This window comes from Toxorhynchites rutilus, chromosome 2, assembly GCF_029784135.1.
Source record: "Toxorhynchites rutilus septentrionalis strain SRP chromosome 2, ASM2978413v1, whole genome shotgun sequence".
NCBI lineage: Eukaryota > Metazoa > Arthropoda > Insecta > Diptera > Culicidae > Toxorhynchites > Toxorhynchites rutilus.
The window spans coordinates 338,415,778-338,429,524 of NC_073745.1; the positions used below are offsets into that span (position 1 = coordinate 338,415,778).

At 37.8% G+C, this 13,747-nt stretch overlaps 1 protein-coding gene across 2 annotated transcripts in view; it reads left to right on the forward strand.

Moving 5' to 3' along the window:
* The first annotated feature begins 506 nt into the window (after window positions 1-506).
* LOC129767921 (putative uncharacterized protein DDB_G0291608) overlaps window positions 507-13,747 on the forward strand; it is a 76,078-nt gene continuing 62,837 nt past the window's right edge. Inside the window, exons 1-2 of one of the 2 annotated variants that reach the window (XM_055769201.1) lie at window positions 507-579; window positions 657-1,376. In XM_055769201.1, the coding sequence (XP_055625176.1) occupies window positions 815-1,376 (562 nt within the window). In that variant the 5' untranslated portion in view covers window positions 507-579; window positions 657-814. Of the gene's footprint in view, window positions 1,377-13,747 lie in introns of both variants that reach the window. The other variant, XM_055769200.1, reaches the window with a different exon arrangement.

A 13,747-nucleotide genomic window follows, 5' to 3' on the forward strand; every position in this document is an offset into this window, starting at 1 on the left:
TTTAACATATGAGTGTTGCAAGTAAACGATCTAGAAGCAAATAAAAAGTTTTTTTTGTATGCCAGCAAAAGATAAAAGAGACATCCAATTTGACAAACACTGCAGATTGTTCCGAAACACAATTCTTCATGCCCATTTGACTGACAACACTTCCGATAATCTCACCACTGTGAAGAATATGAATAAATCCAATCTACTTTTCCATCATGACGATGATCATCATCACTATCATCGTGATCACCATCGGAAGGAGTGGTTTGGGAAGCACCCCTCGTGATTTGTGCTCGCTTGCCTCCGAAGGCCCGTGCAGTATGCGTGTACGGCGTTTACCAGATTTCGGCAGGTCACATGCTGCTGCTGCTGCTGCTTCTGCTGCTATCCTTACTCCTCTGTGTGTGCGGTGAAACGTCCTGATTACGGGTTCGCTCTCTGCTGTCAAGGATAATGCCAGCGTGCGGCTGCTGCTGTTGATGCTCAACTTTCGACCCTCGCTAGTAGGGTGAATGCAACCAGTGTGAGACCAGCGATTCCCGGGACTGGTGAGAATCACAACTCCTGTGGCACAGGAAAGGCGCTAAGGTTCGTTGAGCGAGGAAGCCCAGAGAAGCCAGAAGTGCGACGCTATTTTGAATAACATTTATTATTATCGTTATTAGATTTTATTGATGTGCGATCCGTTGTGCGAAAGGGGGGTTCCATCGATGACAAAAAGCGACGAGTTTTGATAAGTGCATGATGCGATTATTGTGAGCCTTTTCATCGGCAAGTGTATTTATTGTTCGTTGTGGAATTTTGAGTACGGCAGTGATTCACGATGTCCACCGCGTTTATGGTCGATAGTATTCTGCAGGAGAAGGATGTGGACCACTGTCCCATTAGTCATCATCATCCGTTGTTGAGTGGGGTTAGTGCCGACCGGGTTTGCTCAGTAGCGTCCGCTTCCGGGTCTGACAGTGAGTTTGAGGAACATGTGTCGGATCTGAAGGATTCCAACAGTTTGTGCGATTCTCCGAAGAGTTTCAACAGTTGTCATAATGTGAACAATTCGTCCTTCTCGGACGATGAAATGGGCCCGACGACGGTGCTTCGGTCATACAATCACAGTTCGAACGATGAAAACAATATGCTAATGGATTACTGCTGTGGAAAGTGTGGCCACTATCAGTCCGAGCCGAATTCGACGCACAGGAACGGATCGGGCGGGAGGAATTGCTCCCCCGGTGTGGGTGATTACGAGTTTCGGTGTGAAAAGTGTGGTTTCAGTGAATTTATCGCGTCGAAACAGACGATACTAAAAGAGGCGGCTAAACCTGTGCTGAAGTTCAGTGTGTCGGCCATTCTGGGCGATAAGAAGGAATGTGTTAAAGTGAGAAATGGTAAGTTTGCTTAGTTGGGGCATGAATCATATTGTTTTGAAGGTGACTTAAATGAAATAGATTGGACCAATTCAGGGATCTTTGAATAACTACGAATACATGGGCAAAACTTAATGATTATAATTTCTGGGAGGATTTGAAGAAATCTAAAAAATAATCTTACATGTTTAATTCGGGTAATAAGATTCACTCACGAAGCGTCCAGAAATGTTCTCAACAAGGAAAAAGCGAATCATCGGGGTTCATGAAATTTGCGGATGCCCGATTTAGAGAGTTAGCGCGGTGAAGAAATCTTGGAGTTCTTCTATATTCACAGCTCTTGTTCAAAGTTATCCGAGTATAATTTCTGAAGCAAACATGAATATATGTTCTACGAAGGGAGCTGTCAACGACCTGTTCACTCACTTCACCTCGCTCTTGTTCGCTCTTTTCTAAAAATTTTCGTTGAGATGTCTTCCATGGACTAATCCTGCTAGTTTACCAAAGAAGCATCGCAGTAGCTTGGTCGGAATTGAAACTATAGGGAATCTTCTTATAACGTACCCTCGTTATAACATACCCTCGATATAACGTACTTATTTTCAATGGACCAATCCGGACCATCTCAGATTGCAGTGAAACGTTGTGGTTGTAAAGAAATTGGTCATTTGAAAAATTTTGCATACTTGAAATCTCCACAAAAAGAATAAGACTACTTTTTGGAAAAGGCCAAAGTTTTTCTTCCTATTTTTTTACAAAGAATTCTCACTTTAAAACTATAATAGTCACTTTAAAACTATAATAAAATTTTAGAAAAAAATGAAATGTAGAAAATTGTTTCAATTTCCATGTAAAAAATACATAAAAAATTGTTTTACAGATTGAAATTAATTTTTCTCAAAAACGTATTTTAAAAATTCTCATAAAAAATTATCAAATTGTAACAATGTATGGGAGACTTTTTGGTAGTTGTATGGAATACTCGTATATAAATATTTTGGAGAAAAACAAAACGAAATTTTCAAAATAATTTTGTTTAATGATTTTTTTTGAAAATGAGTTTGCTATTTTTCAATGAATACTTAACTGCCCATGTTTGTATAGAAGACGTAAACGACAAAATGAACAAAATCGACTTTTTCGCTGTTTCGCATTCTACACAATGTAATACGTTTGCTCAACAAGCAAACAAACATTTTTGGTTCGTAAAGATTTGAGAAATTTTGAAAAAACGTTTCCGAAAAATCACTGTTTGTCCGCATAACAGACGTAGTTCCATACAGCTTTCATACATCTTTCGAAAATCAACAATTGTCAGTATTATGTGCTATAAGCTAAATCTATATTTGAATCACATTCTTTGTAGAGTCCGAACATGTCTATCACGACAATGTCTTGTTACTTAGTGTTTCATCATAGATGAATATGAGAAACCATTGAAATGCTCATATAATTACTATTTTCTGTACACGATGAACAAAGAGAAGCAATTGTGTTTTTTAATGTTATAATTACCTAAATTTTTGCATTTGAATCTTCAAGTAGATAATGAAACAATCAGATCAGTAGTAAAATTAAAATAATATTGGTTCTTAGCATTATAACTCCTCGGATTCAACATTGAATTAATCCACATACTTACTCATACCATTGGAGTAAGTCACTCCACCATCTTTATGCGATTGATATCGGTAAATCATGTTGCTAAAATTACCAATATTGCAGACTGCCTTTACAAATTCAATTAATTTAAAAAACACGAACCTGCTGTTCTTATCATATCCCAGAGTATTCTTCAGGAAAAAGTACTATCATAGACTCGCAACAAATCAAGAGAAACTTTGTCAGACATTTCACTAATTTTTTTCCAAACCTTTTTTATTTTATCCGATAACAACTGAAATTACCGACGGAGACGTTTTGATTATTATCGGAATTGTAAATACTAACACTACAAACAGAGCAACCTGGTGGTTACGTCTAGCTATGCGGACAAATGTTTATTGAAACGATTGATTGTCCGCATAAATAGACGCAAGCGTTTTCCAAATGGAAAAATAAATGTTATAATCCGCAAAATCATCTAGGCCCTCTTTTTGCCGATAATATCCTTCAACTGGACAGATCATTTCATTGGAAATTTCCATGGTTATGCTTGTAGGCCAACAAAACAACAAAAATGCGTTTTCCTAACAATAATGGTATTGTCGATTACGTCTCCTATCATGGGCAGTTAAGTATTCCAGTGTAGAGTGTAGCGTTGCCTGAACGGTCTTGGCTTTCTTTCATACAACTAAAACTCGACCAATCGTTTTAGCGTGCAACTCTCGACTCTTTTATTTTTCCGAAATTAATTCTACAAACTAATTCTTCTACCTTCGAATTTCTGGGGAGGCGCTTGGAGTTACCCCGCTATATCTGCCGATAAATAATTATGCGCCGAGTAATCAAAAAATGTCCCGTGTGTGTTGAACTGCCACGAACCGAATGGAAACTTGAGATTTGTTTCACTCGCACAAAAATAACAAAATTGATGTACGTAAAAAAAATGTAGACTCGGTAACAACATAATGTAATTAGAGAAGTGTTCGATTTTCGACAAGGGTGATGCACTTTTGGATCTTGACGACAAAGCGCAAGTGTGCTCCAATGAAATATGGAAAAATGGAGCGAAGCATTCTCCAAGCGTCTCTATAATGATGTCTGAAGCGATTAGGGCCGCTTCAAGAGACACGAATTTCGGACGTTTTTTGAGCTCCGTAAAAATTAAACAAAGAATACTTTTAGTATCCATTATATCATTATTTGTTCATCTATCTTTCAACAATAAAACTAAAATTGAACTGAGAAAAAATATCTTTATCCGAAACAAAAAAAAATGGAACATATTCGGAATCAGTAAAGATACCGCTATCGCATGAACCTCGGACAAGTCAAAAACATCTTTTTTTGACAAAATGCGGCTTAAAACGTTTTTTCTCACGTTTCCCGATTTTGAAAAATAGTAAAACTAAAAAAATATCATATAGCGTTTTGTGGAAAATGTCGGGTATCATAACCGGACATAATTTATTAAAAAGGGATCATAATAGGCGACACGCCACAATTTTAAATAAAACTTCGTTATGTAATTACGTCATAATAAGCGATTGATCAATATATTCTACTATATTAGTTTTTAAATTCTGAACGAAAATTATATGAATATCTCATACAACTACCAACAAGACTACCTTGCATCGGAAAAAGGACACTGTTACAGGGAAAAAGTTTTTTTTTAACAAGCGGTCATTTTATCTATTTGCCCTCAAACAACAGTATGGAGGAAAACAAGGTTAGTTTCACCTTCTAGTTGGATCAAAATTACCACATTCGGGTATTTGTTAAATGAGTTCCTGACAGCACGTTTTGCTAACCACAATCATCAAATCTTGAAAACAAATAGGATTGGTGCAGAACCATTATTTAGTTCAAGAATACCAAATTGTTCTGTCAATCTAGCTTATGCCTCCTGATACTTCGACTCAAATAGTGGTACCAGAGCCAGAGAAGCAAACATAATACATCACTTATCAATATAGGGTAAGGTTGCCTTAATCCGAACGGTGGTCTGAGCCGACCACCCCTTGGATCTCGGGAATCTATCAAATAAAAGGTGTCACTAGGCTGACAATTTGGTTGCATGGTAATTTTTCTGCTCCTTTCTTTTTAGCGTTTTTGCGCCGTTTCGTGTTTTCAATGCTCAAAAAAGGAAAAAAAACAGATTCTTGACCTGTGCGGAAAATGAGTTAAATGTTCTTGTAGGTGTCGAAAAATTACAGTAATCTTTGGATAACTGGACCTGTCTTAACTGGACTGCCAAAAAAAGAATAATACAGGAAACTGCTATGAAAAAAGCAAGGTAATAATAGTTTTGCTATACTATGTTGTATTGTGTTACTTTTAGTGTCCATGTGATGAATATTTCAACGCGTTGACCCCGGTATCTGTCCCGAATATATTCTTTGAAATCAGAATCCGAATTGGATTACAATTCCAATAATACAAAAGCAAAAGCAGCAGGTTTTCCATTTTCATAGTCTTTATTTTTAGATTTTCCAAAAAAATACTCGAAACTTGACAGTTCAGTGTAGTTCTATTGGTGAACCCGAGTACGAATCCGTCAAACATCTTAGTGCGAACCCAACAGTTTTCTGGTTGAACCTAGTGCGAAACTAGGTTGAAACTGAGTGAATAAGAAACGTTTTGACGGCAGTTAGGTTGGAACTGGGATTGAAACTGAACGAAGACGAATTCGCTATTAAATACTTCTAAAATGTCAAACCTAATGTTGAAAATTTGTGAGAATGTGGATAGCAGATATCATAACATAATATAACAAAACCAATTAGAATCTGATACTATTGATCTCAACCAATATTATCAGATTGTAATTGGTTTTGTGATATTATGTTAAGATATGTTATATGATACCATTTCAGATTTTTAGATACGAATTAAATCAAGGCGTGCTTCAGGAACTTGGTTCATTTCATGTTATACAGAGGATTCAACTGTTGTGGCAAACCCCAATTTTAAAGGTGTAAATTTAAAGCATTTTGATGTTTGGCGAAACCCATACTGAATAGCAGGAAATCATCTATCGTAAGAGAGCACCCAAATATTCCAGAAAAAAAACCACAACCGATTGCACAAATTTCCACGCCACGCTCGCGAAAAACACGGTTGTGGTTTTGTGCGTTGGTCAACCGTAATTGGAGGCAACGGTTTTCGCATACATTTGTATGTAAAACAGCCCATATGACGTCCACAGTCCACACAAACACTCGAGAGAGAAAAAATCACCCGCAAATGAATATTTATGGGGGCCCCATTTGCAATGTACCAAAACATCAACAAAATCCCCGAACATTGTAACCCAATAAAACTGATGCTGTTTTTGCGCACTGGACAAGCACTTCTCAAAAAAATTTCAATTAATATATGATGGCTCGTTCCATTCCCTTTTTCGTTGTTGTTATTGTTTAATTGTTATTGCGCTGGAATCCATACCACTTTTTCCAACGTTGCACTGTTGCACTTATCGAAAACACAATCGTATTCATTTCCATGTGGTACAAAATAACAAATTGTTCCATTTTTGTCCACTTTGCAGCCGGAAGGGGTGGACGTTAGTTTTTTTTTCCGATTTCCGCTGGACCAAAAATGGGACCAACAATGATGGGCTGTAATGCTTCCCATCATGAAAAGCCATCATGTTGATGGGAAAAGTGAAAAACTGGTAGAAATAATTAGAATTTCAGTCCCGCGTTTGGCGATTTTTTTTGGAAAATTTGTTTATTATGTGAGACTCAGACCATCGCGGCGGGATGGGTAAAATTATTGCACATGAAGTGTGGCCAGCGGGAAACAAATACTGAAAATGAATCCCGGGTTTGGGGCAAAACCTGCAAAACCGCACAATTGCTCACATTTCATCCGAATATGGGACGACAGGAGATCCCACCCAAAGCGGGCTGGAGTGTGGGTGTAATTATGCGAGCATAATGTGCTGGCGCTGTTGTGGTCGTATGTGTTCCGTAATGCATTTATTAAATTAATTGTTTATTAATTATGTTGTGATGCATGTAAAATTATGTCGTGCTCCGCGTCCGAGTTGCTGGGTTTTTTTTGTTGTTGTTGTTTCGGAAAACATGGATCATAATTCAGATGAAATTATGGGAAACATGTCCGGCGGTATATTATGTTCATGTGGTGGCTTGAATTGTACATCTTTGGTTAGCAATTGGGGCATTTTTCCTGTAAATCAGTTTCACGTTCTGTGTGGTTCTGATTTTATGGAGAAATCAAAATTTGGCTTGATAACTTCATTGCTTCAAAACCAAGCAAAATTCAACTAGCATGATTGAAAAATGGGCCATGGAACGTAAACTCACATTATAAATAGGCTGACCAAATAATTCAGAAATAAAAACGGAACAAGTAAACCAAAAAAAAGTATGAACAAAAAAACAGGATATGTTTTGAAGAGTTTTATTGAATGAATAAAACCAAACATTCAAACCTGGATTGAATAATATGTTATATAACTTGCTTTGTGAGAAACATTTGAACTTTTCTCACGGAGATTCGGCAGTAAGTCGGGTCTCTTACATGGGCCTCCCCCAGGGCTCATGTTTAAGCCCCCTTTTGTACAACTTCTATGTAAGCGACATCGACAATTGCCTTACACAAAATTGCAGCCTAAGACAACTTGCAGATGATGGAGTGGTGTCTGTCGTAGGATCAAACGAATCCGACCTGCAAGGACCCTTACAAGATACTTTGAACAATATTTCAACCTGGGCCATTGGGCTAGGGATCGAATTCTCCACGGAGAAAACAGAGATGGTGGTTTTTTCTAGGAAGCATAGACCAGCAAAACCAAAGCTTCAACTTTTGGGTAAACCGATCACTCATGCTATGTCATTCAAGTATCTTGGGGTCTGGTTCGACTCCAAATGTACTTGGGGGGCCCATATTAGGTATCTGAGTAAAAAATGTCAACAAAGAATAAACTTTCTCCGTACAATTACCGGCACCTGGTGGGGAGCCCATCCCGAAAATCTTATTATGTTGTATCGAACAACTATTCTCTCAGTGATGGAGTATGGCAGTTTCTGTTTTCAGTCAGCTGCCAAAACACACCTCATTAAACTCGAGCGAATTCAGTATCTTTGTCTCCGTATTGCGTTGGGATGTATGCCCTCAACGCATACCATGAGTCTCGAGGTTTTGGCAGGCGTACTCCCACTAAAAGATCGCTTCAATTTATTATCTCTTCGGTTCCTCATCCGGTGTAAGGTTATGAATCCATTGGTGATCGGAAATTTTGAGCAATTGATCGAGCTAAATTTTCATTCTCGATTCATGAATTCATATCATGAATTCACCTCTATGCAGGTTGTTCCTTGACTACATCAATTCCTCTGTACATTTCGATCTGTTCATGAAGGAGAAAATCCATGAAAATCCAGATTATCTTAGATTGGGGTTCGTTCCTACAATCTTCAATGCAAAGTATGGGCGTATCAATTGTGATAATATATACTTTACTGATGGGTCCTCTATGAATGAGTCCACAGGATTTGGAGTGTTCAACGTATTTTTTAGCACCTCACACAGTCTTCAGAATCCTTGCTCGGTATATATTGCTGAATTGGCAGCGATATACTGGGCGCTGGACAGCGTCGTCTCACGACCTGTTGAACACTATTACATTGTAACGGATAGTCTTAGCTCTGTCGAAGCTATCCGTTCAGTGAGGCCGGAAAAGCACTCGCCGTACTTCCTTGAGAGAATACGAGAAATTTTGAGTGCTTTATCCAGACGCTGTTATGTCATTACCTTTGTCTGGGTCCCTTCACATTGCTCCATTCCGGGTAATGAGAGGGCTGACTCATTAGCAAAGGTAGGTGCAATTGAAGGCGACATTTACCAGCGTCAAATCGCCTTCAATGAATTTTTTTCTTTAGTCCGTAAAAATACCATCGCTAACTGGCAACGCAAATGGAACGAAGATGAATTGGGCCGGTGGTTTCACTCGATTATCCCTAAGGTTAGCCTCAAACCGTGGTTCAAAAGTCTAGACTTGAGACGGGACTTTATCCGCACCTTCTCCCGACTCATGTCCAATCACTGTTCGTTAGATGCACTACTCTTTCGTTTCAATCTTGCCAGCAGCAATCTCTGCGTTTGTGGCCAAGGTTATCACGACATCGAGCACATTGTTTGGTCGTGCGAGGTGTATCTGGTCGCCAGATCGAATTTAGAAAACTCCCTTCGGGCCCGAGGAAGACAGCCCAATGTGCCGGTGAGAGATGTGTTGGCTCGGTTAGACCTTGATTACATGTCCCATATATATGTTTTCCTTAAAGCTATAGATCTTCGTGTGTGATTGTCCCTACATCCTTATACCCTCCTTTCCTTCCTTTGCGGGCAATTCGTCCCCTTGCTATAAATAGTAGAATAAGTTGAAATGTAAATAAACTATAGATATACGAATAGATTTAAGAATTGAGTGCTCATCAACATTGTTACAATTTCCTTATATCCCATCCTTCTCCTAAAAATATGTCACCCTTCTAAACTCGAGTACACCGCGAGTAATCGGTTTTCCACCTTACTTACCATAGATGTAAGAAAATTGTTTCTATATATATATATAGTTTTAAAAATATATTTAAGAATTCGGCTCCTTTAAACTTAAGTAACTGAGCCTGTAAAAATAAACGAATTAAAAAAAAAAACATTCAAACCATCTTAGATGTACTCTACTTTGAAGAGACTTTTCGAATGGTATTATGATATTATGATTAGTGAAAGGTTTTCACTAATACTATTTAAAATCTCTGGTTACTTAGTAATAAACTTTAATACAATTCATGATAACTATTGTGATATTCTTAGACTTGTCTTTTATTTTACAATGTACTCCAACACAGTATCGTAAAAATTACGACAATTTTCAGAAAATTAGCCTCCTGTAATTCACCTTAAACAACTATACTTTTAAGAACACGTTGCACCTTATTAGTAAAAAATACTCCTCCCCTTTTATGTTGAAGAATTCAAACAAAATCATCAAAATTACGGTAACTTTAGTGCCAGATGAGGACCGTATCGTTAATTGTGAGAACACTTAAAACTCAGTCTTTTTTAAATATTATATTTATTTTTCAGTTCTGATAACAAAATAAAGCTTCTTTAAAACAAGTAATATTGAAAATTATTTAGGGTTTCGTAGGTTTAGACAGTGATCGTAAGCACTTCTTTATGTAGAATATGAATAACCGTCTGGTCAGTGTTTTCTGCTCATTTTTATCTAGTCCATTTTGAACTGCTCCAGGTCATCGGTTCTCTGGCCCTCTTTCGCATTCATTTTTTCATAAAAGTCTAAAATTTTTCGTTGGGCTCTATTTGCGGTCAATTTGGAGAATTTTCCACAAAATCGACATTGTTCTCGCGATCCCAACCCAATGTTGAATACGCATAGTAGCATGTATAGTGTCCGACCTATATGTATTCGAATGAATGATTATAGACGCTTTTGGAGACATTCATTCCGGTAAATTTATCCATTCATATTCCCGAGAGCAAAAAAGAAAATAATTTGGTGTAACATTGACAAATTGCTTGCCAAACCAGCACTTCCTATCTTACCTTTCGGTACCGCGTTCGGTACTTTTATTACTTGTTTTACGGTGTAAAATTGTGCCTCAGGATGCGTTTTGTAGAGCAGATCAACGTCATTGGCGTCTCGTTCGTCTGTTCAAACTGTTCATAGGACAGGCAGACAATCTCAGAAAATAATTTATATTTCCCATTAATAACGGGTGTTAAATAAAAAATGAGAATTTTTTCAATCACATATAATTTTATTTTTTATTTTCATCGATTTCAGTATTTTTTATTAATAACATAATGTATTTTCTTCAAAAAAATGTCAGTGAATGTTTGAGTAAGGGCCGTGGTCTGCTGTTCGACGCAACTTTGTCGCGATGCTCTCACAAGAACGTTGTACGGCACTTACGTCCATTTTCCGGATTCTTGTAGTCAGTTGCTTCGTGTTCTTGGCCATCCAACTGTTTTTATACACTAGGGCACTGAGTGGGCCAAAGAAATTCTCTATTGGGCGGCACTGGGGCAAGTTTGTTGGGTTACGATCTTTCGGCACGAACGGTATCTTTTTCTCCTCAAGATACGCTTGCGTCTTCTTGGCGTAATGGTAAGACACCTTGTCCGGCCAGAAGACGTACTTCCCATCCGCGTGATGCTCGTTCAGGAACGGCAGCAGGATTTTATCGAGGCACTCTTCTCGATAGATTTGTTGGTTGATTGCCAGACCGCTCGGCTTAAACCAATGCTTTGAATTGCCCCGGTCGGAAATGGCGATGTACAACATAACCTTTTTTTCAAACTTGTGCTTGAACTTGTATTTCCCTTCAGGCGGTGTGGATGACTTGTCGCTGGAGTAGTAATTATCATTTCCTGGAATATGCGTTTTGGACAGCGGAAAATAGCTTACGTCTTCCAGAACGAAAGACGTCCCACGGTATTTTTTGGTCATCCACCGACACTGTGATTTAACCTCACATCAGACCGAGCATATAGTTGTTATGGCGAAGAGTTGTAGAGGAAATTAATAGTTGAAGTTGAAACTGATGCTCTCCTTAATCAATAATTCACATCAATCACAATCTCTCAAAATAATTCTTTCCATACAGCTACAAATGACGATCGGAAGGCCGGAATCCATTTATATCATTCTACAATTTAGTTTTATATAATTTTATTAACCAATTCTTCCAACAGATACCACTTGCATCAAGTAATAGTAATAGTAATAGTAATAGTAATAGTAATAGTAATAGTAATAGTAATAGTAATAGTAATAGTAATAGTAATAGTAATAGTAATAGTAATAGTAATAGTAATAGTAATAGTAATAGTAATAGTAATAGTAATAGTAATAGTAATAGTAATAGTAATAGTAATAGTAATAGTAATAGTAATAGTAATAGTAATAGTAATAGTAATAGTAATAGTAATAGTAATAGTAATAGTAATAGTAATAGTAATAGTAATAGTAATAGTAATAGTAATAGTAATAGTAATAGTAATAGTAATAGTAATAGTAATAGTAATAGTAATAGTAATAGTAATAGTAATAGTAATAGTAATAGTAATAGTAATAGTAATAGTAATAGTAATATTAAAGTAAAATAATTATTAAACACCGCTAGATTATCAGTAATAACAAGCTTTGCCAGTAACACCGGCTGAGTGTATCCTATGGCTTACCTTCCCTACTAACACATCCCTGAATTCCCGTGACATTTATGAGAGGTCGTAGAGTTCTCTGCATCTCTCTTAAGTAAATGTTGAACTAACATTCCTTCCCTTTTCCTTAGCAGTTGCAAGGACGTGGCCAGGACCATTCTTAACTGTTGGAGAAAACATGTCTTCATCTAAGAGATATTACTAATCATCAGCAACGGATGGAGGCTAGTTTTTAACATAACAGTTCTGAATTCGTACCACCTACGATATTGTGCAACTTGCTCAATGCTAATGCTAATGCTAATCCACCGACACTGTGCTTTAACCGTCACAATCTGCTCCTCCGTGTACTCCGACGATCTCGTCTTCTTCCTGCAGACGATTCCTTCCATCTTGAGGGTCCGATGGATCAATACGTGGGAGCAGCCATATTTCCGACCGGCGTCACGCAGGCTGGTTGCGTCCTTGTTGTCAAACAGCTTCTTTAACGATGTCTTCCTCTGCTTCGTCATTATCGTCACCGGACGACCACTTCCGACCTTCCGCTCTACGTTCAGGGAACCCTGGATACGATATACCGTACTGACAGGTACATTTTCTTCCTTAAAATGTGCCACCGTGAACTTTTTTCCTTGCTGGAAATGCGTTTCGTAGAACCGTACAATGCGTTCGCGGAGCACGTGCTGTTTCTACGCCATCTTTGCTTTGACTAAATTCAAACTAGCAAAACCAAACACGCCTACTGTTTCTAGGGAGCCCAAAGAGCAATTTTCGTGGAGAAATAAAATTTTTCGCTCTTTATTTGAGTTACTGAAAGGTATTGAAAAAATTCTCATTTTTTATTTAACACCCGTTAGAAGAGGATGAAGAACTATCGATGGTAATTTGTTTGCAATTTCCATATTATCCCGAATAACTTTATGTTCCTTTCTATTTGGGTGAAACTTCTCCACCGTGAAGAATGTAATCTGATGGCTATACTTGACTACACCACACAACCTGCACGCCACACTACGAAATAAGCAGTAATGACTACTAGGGTCAATCCTTTCCTCTGAACCCGCCGTCATTCAAACATTTTTCCGCATCTTCAAGTGTGACAGGGCAAACGCAGTCAGCTATGTATGTATGATCACTACTATTAATGCGCTGTCTTGCGTGATAATGATATTTGAGGTTCGAAGTTTTCTGTTGAACAAATCCAATCGAAACGATAGAAAAAACACACAACATTGTTAATTAACACTTGGTCACGCGTCGCGTCTGATTAACGTAGGTTTCATAATATTGATAATGGTCCCAGCTCGTTGTCCTTCAAAGGTTTGAGCCGGACAAGTTATCTTTAAGATTTAATTTTGTATTATCATTCTGAATCAGTTAACAAGATAAATTAAAATTAAAACGGACTGGTTGTGCCACAGACATAGAATCTAAATTTGATGAACTTTTTGAGGCAGCACGCGAGATTTTTTATTCCATGACATATCAAGAAGATTTTCAACCCGAAAAAATCCTTGGCCGATCGGGAATTGATCCCAATACCTATGTCCGTATCTGCTAATGGTATCGTT